At 42.4% G+C, this 10,913-nt stretch overlaps 1 protein-coding gene across 1 annotated transcript; it reads right to left on the bottom strand.

Moving 5' to 3' along the window:
* Nucleotides 1–2,779: 2,779 nt before the first annotated feature.
* On the bottom strand, nucleotides 2,780–10,913 carry CCR6 (C-C motif chemokine receptor 6). The gene is made up of 5 exons (XM_035110644.2): nucleotides 9,626–10,913; nucleotides 8,707–8,767; nucleotides 7,769–7,875; nucleotides 7,155–7,243; nucleotides 2,780–4,958 (listed from the first exon to the last, which is right to left on the bottom strand). The coding sequence occupies exons 4-5, from the start codon at nucleotides 7,161–7,163 to the stop codon at nucleotides 3,906–3,908; spliced, it is 1,062 nt and encodes a 353-aa protein (XP_034966535.1). The 5' UTR covers nucleotides 7,164–7,243; nucleotides 7,769–7,875; nucleotides 8,707–8,767; nucleotides 9,626–10,913; the 3' UTR covers nucleotides 2,780–3,905.

Genomic DNA, 10,913 nt, shown 5'->3' with positions numbered 1-10,913 from the left:
AATTTAACAGTCCTGGAAATCGCCGACAGATCGAGGATAGACTACCCCTCCCAAATTTCATTCTTCTTGAAAATGCACGTGCTTGCATCGACCAAAACAACTGCGTTGCGAGGTCGACTCTGTTTTCTGGGCAGTAATAACACACCCACACCCGACCAGTCTGCCTCTCAACTGTTTTCCAGGCGTGACTTGGAGAAAGGGACTCCAATGAGTGTTAAAGCAGCTGGGGAGTCTCTCTCTGGGAACAGAAAATGCAGCAGTTGATTACCCATTTACCCTCTTCCTCGCCACCCACCCACGGCCACGGATGCTGCGGAGAGCGACTTCGCAGAACCCACGCCCGCGAGATCGATCGTGAGGAATCTCTCCGCGTCACGTGTGAACCTGATCTCTGTAGGAAAGGGGGGAAGGTCTCTGCAGTCAGCAAGGGGGCGAATAAAACACTGAAATGGGAAGAAATATACAGTACGGTAGTTTTTTTCTCTCACACACACACACGCGCGCGCAGACACACAAAGAAAATGAGAAGAAAAGTGCCTGTACATTTTGCCTCCTGTCTCAGGTTCTACAAATGCTTGAAACTCACTTGAAAAGAAAAGAAAGAAAACGGGGGATCTGGAGATTATGGTTCATGGGGAAACAGAACACTTGTTCCACACCCACACCCAGCCATGGACACTCATGGTACATGCATACCGTTTGTTTGTTTGTTTGTTTGTTTGTTTGTTTGCTGGTTTGTTTAATATCCCACCTATGCTTCAGGGAGCTCAAGGTATTGCTGCCATTTATTTTCAGGACAACCCTGTGAGGTTGGTTAGGCTGAAAGTGGGTGACTAGCCCAAGGTCACCCAGTGAGCATCATGAGCTGAGTAGGAATTTGAACCCTGGTCTCCCAGGTCTTAGTCCAGCACTCTAACCACTATAGCACATTGGCTCATAATACTTTAATAATTTGCACCACAATAGGGGGGGGGGTATCAGTAACCAGATCCTGCTTATTCTCTGCCCCCACCTGCAAACCACTTGCCTCAGCCCCACTTTCAGCCCGCTTTAGTATTGACAGTGGACTTCGCTGAAGGACTGTCACATAAGCTACCATTTCTCAGCTTCCCCTGCCCCAAATTTTCAATGTGAGGATAATAGGGGACTGTGTTGCAGAGTTGTGGCAACTTGAGCAAGGGACAGTTGTGCAGCTGGCACGAACTTCCTGGTGGTTCTTGCTGTTAGCTGCTAGGAAGAGGCAAAAGGAAGTTTAGAAATGCAGATATCTATTATAAGAAAAATCACAATAAACCTAGGAAGCTACCCTCTGTTGAGTCAAGATGAGGACATTCCCCCCTGCTGTGTTTCCAAGGTGCATTTTGACGATATTCATATTAGAGAAGAAAGGGTGGGGATGTCTTCACTTGATGTACATGACCTTTTCAGATCCTGCCCTGAACACTCCCCCCCCCAATAAAACTCATGAAACTCATCTGCGTGTGTGCGATGGCTGCCACAAATGTACACACCATTCTTAAGTACAAAATGAATGCAGCTTAAATTTTCAAGTCAGACTGAGGCTGGCTTGAGGGGGAAATGCATCAATGTCAAATGTATATTGTCAAGTAACTACAGGAACATTATGAATTGTGGCTAATGTCATGTGAGCACAGCTTCAAAAACTAGTAGTAGGAGCGCACTGGATACAGAGTGAGTGGTCTTGTGAACAGGCAATTGATACATCTATTTTGCTGTGATTCCTGCATTGCTGAAGGGCTGGACTAAATAACTCCTTGGGTTCCTAAAATTCTATAATTTGTTTGAACTGTAGAGATTCTGCACTGACTGGAAATAGCTCTCCAGGGTTGGAAGTAGGCTTTGCTCCTAGCCCTACCAAGCAATGCCAGGGATAGCCCTTTTCATGCAACTCCTGAGCTACAGCTCTTCCTCAAATATTCCTCCCCTCTTGTTGATATCTCTCTCCTGCACAATAAAAATTAGAATAGGAATGACCTTGTATTGGAACACCAATACAAGGTAATTTCTTGTATTGGTACAGGATGGGTGACATCTGGCTTAAGAGCAGTACATGTGAAAAGGATCTAGGAGTCTTGGTAGACCACAATCTTGACATGAGTCAACAGTGTGATGCAGCAGCTAAAAAAGCCAATGCAATTCTGGGCTGCATCAATAGGAGTATAGCATCTAGATCAAGGGAAGTAATAGTACCACTGTATTCTGCTCTGGTCAGACCTCACCTGGAGTACTGTGTCCAGTTCTGGGCACCACAGTTCAAGAAGGATACTGTCAAGCTGGACCGTGTACAGAGGAGGGCAACCATAATGGTCAAAGGCCTGGATACAATGCCTTATGAGGAACAGCTTAAGGAGCTGGGTATGTTTAGCCTGGAGAAGAGAAGGGTTAAAGGGTGATATGATAGCCATGTTCAAATATATAAAAGGATGTCATATAGAGGAGGGAGAAAGGTTGTTTTCTGCTGCTCCAGAGAAGCGGACACAGAGCAATGGATTCAAGCTACAAAAAAGAAGATTCCACCTAAACATTAGGAAGAACTTCCTGACAGTAAGAGCTGTTCGGCAGTGGAATTTGCTGCCAAGGAGTGTGGTGGAGTCTCCTTCTTTGGAGGTCTTTAAGCGGAGGCTTGACAGCCATATGTCAGGAATGCTTTGATGGTGTTTCCTGCTTGGCAGGGGGTTGGACTGGATGGCCCTTGTGGTCTCTTCTGACTCTATGATTCTATTTTTCTATTATTTTTTTACCTCTTGGCCCCCTTGTAGCCCAGGGATGAGCTATTTTGGTGTGAGCAACAGTTTCAGCTACAAGGAAATGAAACAGGATTTTAAACGGGTACACATCTAACTTGATTTTTTATTTATAACAGACTAATGAGAAATCAAGGAAAGTTTAGATCTAAAATTCAGAATTTGAAGGTATCAACTCATCAGATAAAACTTAAAAAATAATGTACCTTCACCTTGTTTTTATCATTTATTTCTTTATTCACTTTTTTTAAAATACAAATTGAAAATCAAGCATAAAAAAACAGGCGCAAAGGAAGAGTATTAACAAGTCTAAGGCACCACGGTCACTATGTATACTGATAATCTTAAACATTTTCTCCTTTAAAGTTCATTTGCAGCGTTTTTCTTCACAGGGTTTCAAGATAAAGAGAGAAATAACTCCCAATGTCTATAGTCTGGTATATCAGGGATGGAGGGCAGTCATTATCCTTTACACTTGACCAATCAATAAAAAACTTCCTATATCTTCTTGAATGGGTCCTTTATCTTTTGCCCCCTTATTACCTTTAGTTTTTGCATTTTTGACTACATATGATAAAATTAATTAAAATGATAATTCTAAAAACCCTATTACGGGCCAGAGAGGGGAACCCAAGCCTATTTCAATCAGCAAAAGAGAAGCCTATTCCCAGTGGTCAACAGGTGCCATTGCTAACAACTTAGCCAATTCAAGAAAGCAGTGGGGCAAACCATAACAGCACACTTTCGATAATTCTTTTAATATCAATAGCTGAAGTGGAACTATAACAAAACCAACACAGGAGCCGGCTGCACCCATTAAAGGAAGAAAGAGTCCCTGCATTTCCAGAAGATGGCAATCTTGTGTTTTTCTGGTATGTCTGAAGAGAAGAGGTATGCATGCAAACACCCGGAAACCTGGTCCCACTATGGGAACAGAGAGACTGGCTTTATTTGAAATGTGTAAAGAGCTATTAGCTACCTTTGAAACTGACCAGTTTTCTGTGGCAGAAGCTTATACGGGCATGATGTATTAAGTGAACTGATTTGAGCAGTATAAAGAAGCCAGCATATCTGTGTGAGGCCTGAATAATGATTCTACCCGAGAAAAACGATGTTGTATATACACAATAATCCATTCTGTCATTCACAAACTTCACTTGTCTGTCTGGAGTGGACAGTATCGGAACTTATCTTTGAACCAAGGGTAGTTCCACAGTTCATATGTCTCACACAGCACAGGCTTGTGATTATTTTCACAAAGTAGTTCCTGAACTTCACACCAATGAATGCATACAGCACAGGGTTCATACCACAGTGCAGGAAAGCCAGAGTTTCTGTTACATATTTTGCGTAAGCCAATTGCTTCTCACTCTGGCAAGCTTTGTCCAGTTTCCCCATAGATTCTGCCGTCACCAGGAGAACCATATTGTACGGAACTTGGCACAGCAGAAAAACAACCACGATAGAGATAATCACACGGATGGCTTTGCTTCTTTTGGAATTCTGAGCCTGCACTAAGGTTTTGACAATGAAGGTGTAGCAAAAAACCATGAACAGCAGAGGGACAAAAAATCCAAATAAAAGCTGGAAACTTAATATCAGCAATTTCAGTTGTACATTGGAATTTGCACTGGATTTGTGGTCACAAATGTATGTGGTTGCATTGCCTGGAAGTGCGTAGCTTTCACTGAACATGAAAGTAGCACTTGAGATTAACATAGAGGAGACCCAAACAGCCAAGCAGATCACTTTACTGTGGGCTAGACACCTTGCCCGAAGTTTAAATGACTTTATGGCCTGCACAATGGCAACATACCTGTCTATGCTTATGCAGGCCAAGAGCAACATGCCACAGTTGAAGTTAATGGCATAGATACCTTTGGTGAGCTTGCAGAGGATATCCCCAAAAATCCAGTTGTCCAGAGCGTAGTTTACTGCCCAGAAAGGAAGAGTAAGAACAAACAATATGTCTACAATGGCCATATTGCAGAGGCAGACATCAGTTATAGAGTCAGACCTCTTATACAAAACAAATGTCATCACTACAAACATATTTCCCACAAACCCCAGGACACCGATCAGGGAGTAAGCAATGGGAAGAAAGGCTTTCGTAAAGTTTCTGACTTCATCCTTGTCACACGGCATTGCAATCTCAGCATACAAATCGGAATAATCTGCGATGGTTGTTTCTTCCTGAAAGGACAATGGATTCCGTTAAACTCGCATTTTGGCAAGCTCTGGTTTAGGTAAGGAAAACTTTTGGTAAAAACATTTGGTCTTCCTTTTGTCTGGTTCTTAAATTTACATTCCGAGGCAGGGGGAATTCCATGCTCCATAGGAAAGGCCTGGGATATATGTAGTGGGAATGGAGAATCACCAACATTAAGGCAGGGACAGGATTTCTTTAGTCTGGAGAGAGCAATGTACATAGAGTGGCACACATGTCTGTCTCAAACTATGACCCCCAAAAACTTCCTGTACGAGGCTCAACACACTCCCTCACTCCATCTATTCTAGCAGAGAACCTTGGCTGGCAAGCCTGCCGTTCGGAATGTCGTCAATTCTGTTTTAACACTGCTTAACTTCTGATTGGCTTCAGCAAATCTCATAAAATCACGATGTCCCACATAGCCACAGCAAAATAAGTTACCACAAACATCATTAAATGTGATCGCACAGTTTGGTCTCAAAACTTTCCCACACAGTAATGGTCTTACAGCCCAGTCTTCCCCTTCCCCCACCCTAAAAAAACCATCAAGACACAGTTAAAGTGCATCTCCCCACATACCCCATACATGTAGCTTTATATCCACACATTATAGGATGTGTGCATGTAGAGCAGGCATGTCAAACCTGCGGCCCTCCAGATGTTTTGGACTACAATTCCCATCTTCCCCAACCACTGGTCCTGCTAGCTAGGGATCATGGGAGTTGTAGGCCAAAACATCTGGAGGGCCGCAGGTTTGACATGCCTGATGTAGAGGAAAGAGGGAGAAATGCATACATTTAATAAACTCACACAAAGTCATAAATGAATCAGCACTTAGATTAGCACACTTAGGGGTGCCATACGTCTAGGAATTCCCGGGCGGACATGTCCTCTTTTGGGGTTCCTACATGCCCATCCGGGGGAAATTTTACATTTGTCCTGGATTTTTTGTTTAAAGCTTGTGCATTCTGTTTGTGCAGCGTCTCCACCTCCACCTCCATCGTTCTGCCCAGAAACTGAGGTCCAGTGCCGAGGGCCTTCTGGCGGTTCCCTCGCTGCGAGAAGCCAAGTTACAGGGAACCAGGCAGAGGGTCTTCTCGGTAGTGGCACCTGCCCTGTGGAACGACCTCCCACCAGATGTCAAAGAGCAAAACAATTACCACACTTTTAGAGGACATCTGAAGGCAGCCCTGTTTAGGGAAGCTTTTAATGTTTAATAAATTATTGTATTTCAATACTTCTGTTGGAAGCCGCCCAGAGTGACTGAGGAAACCCAGACAGATGGGCGGGGTATAAATAATATATTATTATTATTATTATTATTATTATTATTATTATTATTATTATTATTACAACCTAATATGCTTAGGAATTATGGACAACTCTGTGACATATTTTTCACTGAAGTCCTGTACGGAGGATAGTTAGGACGGGCATTTCAACCTAGTCTGAGTTATATGCTGTTGGCAGACTTGCTTCAGAGAGCTGTTTAGGGACAGAATAAGGAACAAGAAACTTAAAATATTAAATAAACATAATCTCCTGTGGCCTCTTCCACCTAGCATTTGTTTCCAGTGCATGTGGCAAATCTGCAGGTGTGGTAAATATATATTTTTCAGAAGGAACCAGAAAAAAGTTGACCAGTGAACCGGAGCGAGAAAAGCTGTCATTTCCATTGTTACAGTGCAGTTCCATACATGTTTATCAAGTTCAATGAGAATTACATTGCAATCCTAACTTAATGGGACTTGCTCCTAGGTAAGTGGAATTAGGATTGCAGCCTAAGGGGGCTTCCAAACTGTCACTGTTTTCAAGTGAGATTCAGTCACTTACGCAGGCAAATTCAGGTTGCACAGATCAGACTTTTTGTATTAAGGAAAGTGAGGGGAAATGCAATGGAAAGTGTCAGATGCCACTGGTTTTGACACAACAACCGCTAGCCAATGTTCTCTTATCTTCCTGTAAACAAATCAAGATGAATGTGCACAATCTAAAATTCCCCCAAGTCTCACACCAAATATGCACAGGTTGCAGCCTCAGAGGAAGAAACAGAATTGGCTTTGAAGTTCAAGGCAGCTCTGCTTGATCTCCCTCACTGGTTTCAGTATACATAACATAGTATTGCTTCCTCTTTTACCCTCTGTGGCGAAGAGAACTGAGTTCAGCAGAAAAAGACATACCCCGCTCATTATGGTGCTCTGTCTTTCTTTTGACCAGAGAAGACTTGTAGCAATGGCAGTGACAGTTCAGTTGGATGAACAGAAAGTCTCTGCAAAGAAAGGAAGTGGATTAGGAAAATGAAACAGGAAAAGTATGGGTCTAATAAGCCCTATGGAAAAACTGGTCAAAGTCTAGATTAGTGTCTCCTTGAACTTCTTGAAGTACACTTATTAGCTATTGTGCTGCCTTTGATTTCATAAGACTCTGTGTATGTTAAGTTCTCCCAGAATTTCAATATGTGGAATAACATGAAGGACTGAATCCAAGCAGCTCAGACTCAGAGCTATTGAAATCAACGGCTGTGATTAACATGTCTGTTGATTTCAGTGAGTCTGAATATGATTTGGTTGCATTCAATCCGGACTTTTTACTGTTTAATGAACGTGAACAGCTAAGCACAATACCATTATGAATAATTGTTTTTTTAATAAATAAATGAATAATGATTTTATTTTTATTTTTTATATTGGTTTGTTTTCTGCGGCTTTATTATGAGAAAGTTGCATTTTAGTTGTTGAAAGTGAATCTGAGCAAAGGGAAAGTAGATGGGTGGGGAACATGTTTCTAAACCAACCTTTTTCCTCCAGTGCAGTCAAGGTGATCTACATACAGAAGAAGCTTTCAGTTGTTGTTGTTGTTGTTGTTGTTGTTGTTGTTGTTGTCTATTTCCTGCCCTTCACCCTAAGGTCCCAAGGAAAGTCACAACATTAAACTAAATTAACATTAAATTAAATTAAAATACAACACAGGTCAAGTGTCAAAAGCCAAGGTAAAAGGGTTCCTTTAGCATTCGCCAGGAGCTGTATAATGAAGGTGCCAGATGCGCCTCTGTGGGGAGTCCCACAGCTTAGGGGCTGGAGAATGTAGCCCCATTGCATCCTTCAAGTAGCACAATGGGTTAGTGCATCTGGCTAACCAGAAGGTTGGGGGTTTGAGTCTACCCAGTGACATCCGTTGGCAAGATTCCTGTATTGCAGGGGGTTGGACTAGATGACCCCTGGGGTCCCTTCCAGCTCTACAATTCTGCTTCTATGAGTCTATGGCACTGCAACATTCATCCAGGCCCCATGGAACTGACTGCATGCATCTTCCCATACAGCTGTGAAACACACATCCCAGTGCAAGGCAATCAGCTGTTGCGCCCAACTGGTGTCCTATGTCAAGAGCTAGACCAGGGCAAAAATGACATAGAATAAGTGAAGATGCAGATTTGGGCTTTTTAATGACTTGCTTTTTTTTTAAGTTACTGCACATGAAAAAAAATAAAGTATAGAAAGTACATGGAACTGAATGAAAAATTCAGCATAAACCAAAGGCTGCAACACAAGAAAGCTTACTGTGAAAAGTATTGGCTGAGTGGTGCCAATGAAGACGAATCTCCTTGTTGAACAAAATAAGTGTATCCAGTAATGTCTGAATGGTTGCATGCATGTGTTGTGGCTTCCTGTGCACACAACACGAAGTCTTAAACACAGCACATTTCAACCTTAAAAGTTGTTTCAATCCATTTACCTGGGACCAAAGTGCCTGGACTGTTGATCTTATTTATTTTATTCCATTTATGAATAGCTTCCTGTAAAACAAAATATTTTTTTAAAATACGGTAAATAATTAGTTCATTCCTTTTATATTCTGCCTTCCCATCAGACAGCTCAAGATGGTGTATGTGAGGATTAAAAAGAGGGTCACAGGGCTGAATGTTCATCCAGTGATTTTCATAGCCGAGTGAGGATTTAAGCCTGGCTTCCCAAGACATATAGACTAGCCATTACACCACAGTTCCTTTCCATTTACTGTGGACTACGTCGTTTGGTCCAAATAAATCTAGTAAGGAAGGATGATACCTTCTGCAGTGAAGGCAGATTGAAATACTTAATTTTGCTTCTCTGCTTCTTTGAGTATTTCATTTGCATATTTATCCTCTAACAACCCCATTGCCTCTCAGGTTAGTTCCCTGCTTTGATGCATTTACAGCACAAACCTGTACAAATTTACCTGAAAGTAAACCTTGCTGTGTTCAGAGGAATTACTTCCCTTGTAAGCAAGTTTAGATTTACAGTCTAAAAGAGGTTTTAATTAATAGGCTGTGGAACAAGCAAATGCTAGCAATCATATTATTAAATCTGATTATTTCTTCATCTGAATTACTGTCATGGTATCCGTTAAGCAGACATATATACAATTTTTTTCGGGGGGGGGGCATCCACCTAAACATTTTATGAAGCTTTGTACCTTTGTCCATTTACTGTATTTATTTTTCCTGATTTGAACTATAAAATGGTGATTTTCTTGAGTCAAAATGAGAGTACCCCTAAACATTTTTTTAAGAAAAAAGTACTCCATATGTAGATCAGTGCATTATATTCAGCAACAAGAAAATATCTGAAGAAGTTTAGTTTCTATCGTGCCTATTGCAGTTAGCTGGACTTACCTGCTCAGTGTGATACCTTTTGCCGTGGTTATTAAAATCTGCAGAAAATGAGAGATGTTTTCCAAGTGCTGAAAACACATATAAGGTATTTTCTAAAGCACCTTGCCTGAAAGTCTGTTACGCATGCAAATAAAACCTACACGTTGAAGCCTTTGTTCTTCTGTCTCAGTTTGAAAAAGAACATTGACTTTGCTAGTGTGGTTATTGCGGTTTTCCAAATCTCACCATGTGTCAGCTCTTGGCTACCACAAACCAAAGCAAATTAGCAGATAAGCTGAGAGAAAACAGGCACATGAAACTCAACGTGCTCCAAATAGGTTCCCAGGTGCAAGCAGCTTTTCCTGTCCCCTGCTTCTAACCTTCATCACAAACACACAACTTATTTTAATAATCTGCATAATTGCAAACAGTTTTATACATACAAATTAGCTTGGCATTTCTGCACAAAAGATACGCAGCTTAGTGCGTGACAAGTATTCTATGCATTTTATTTCATGGCTTACTTAGGCAAGTTTGTGCCTACAAACAGTGCTGAGTGTCGCTTTTTTTTCCGCTGCAGAAGTGAGTCTGGCTTCTCAGGAACTTTCTACTTCAAATGAGGGCAGATACCTGTTCTGAATCAACGCTGATTTCCTTTTCAACGTGGATGTCTGCCTTTTAAATAGAGTTTTCATGTCTTCAGTCATGATGCGATCAAATGTTGGCTTGGCACAGCAACCTCTGGAGGGCCACAGATCCCCCACCCTTGGTTCAATTCCTGTTTTCAAACTTGAAAAAACTCCTGAAAGATGGGTTGACATGGCCCTACAGAGAGGGACTCTGATTCTTATGCTGTGTGTGAAGCATCTAGACCACACATAACTTGCTCAAGTGTTATGAGTTTTTTGGGGGGGGGGTAGGTTGTATGCCAGAGCCCCTCTTCTAATTCCTGCACCCAGCACAGATTCAATTGCTGCAAGCGCCAGGCCAGCCTGGTAATTGCCCTCTAAGTATGAGTCGCTAAGGGAATCGAGCAGGATTGAGTTGCATCGCGATGCCGACACACCCACCTCTGTGGCTGGGCGCATCCGCGGTCGGCCAGGTCCTGCTCTCCCTGGTTGTCCATGTCCTGCCCTTGCTCAGGTGTTGTATGTGTGTCTGTGTGTCCGCAGTCGAAGCTGTGCTGCTCACAGGGCAAGGCATGGTCCTTCTGGGGCTGACGCGGACTCCCGAAAAGGGCACAGAGGTGGGAGAGGCTGCGGCCGCCGGTTTTTGCCTTTCATTTAAGGGCCAAGGTGCGCTGGTTTGG

This window comes from Zootoca vivipara, chromosome 3, assembly GCF_963506605.1.
Source record: "Zootoca vivipara chromosome 3, rZooViv1.1, whole genome shotgun sequence".
Classification (NCBI taxonomy): Eukaryota; Metazoa; Chordata; class Lepidosauria; order Squamata; family Lacertidae; genus Zootoca; species Zootoca vivipara.
The sequence above is the reverse complement of the archived record's forward strand: the minus strand, read 5'-3'. Positions and strand labels throughout refer to the sequence as shown.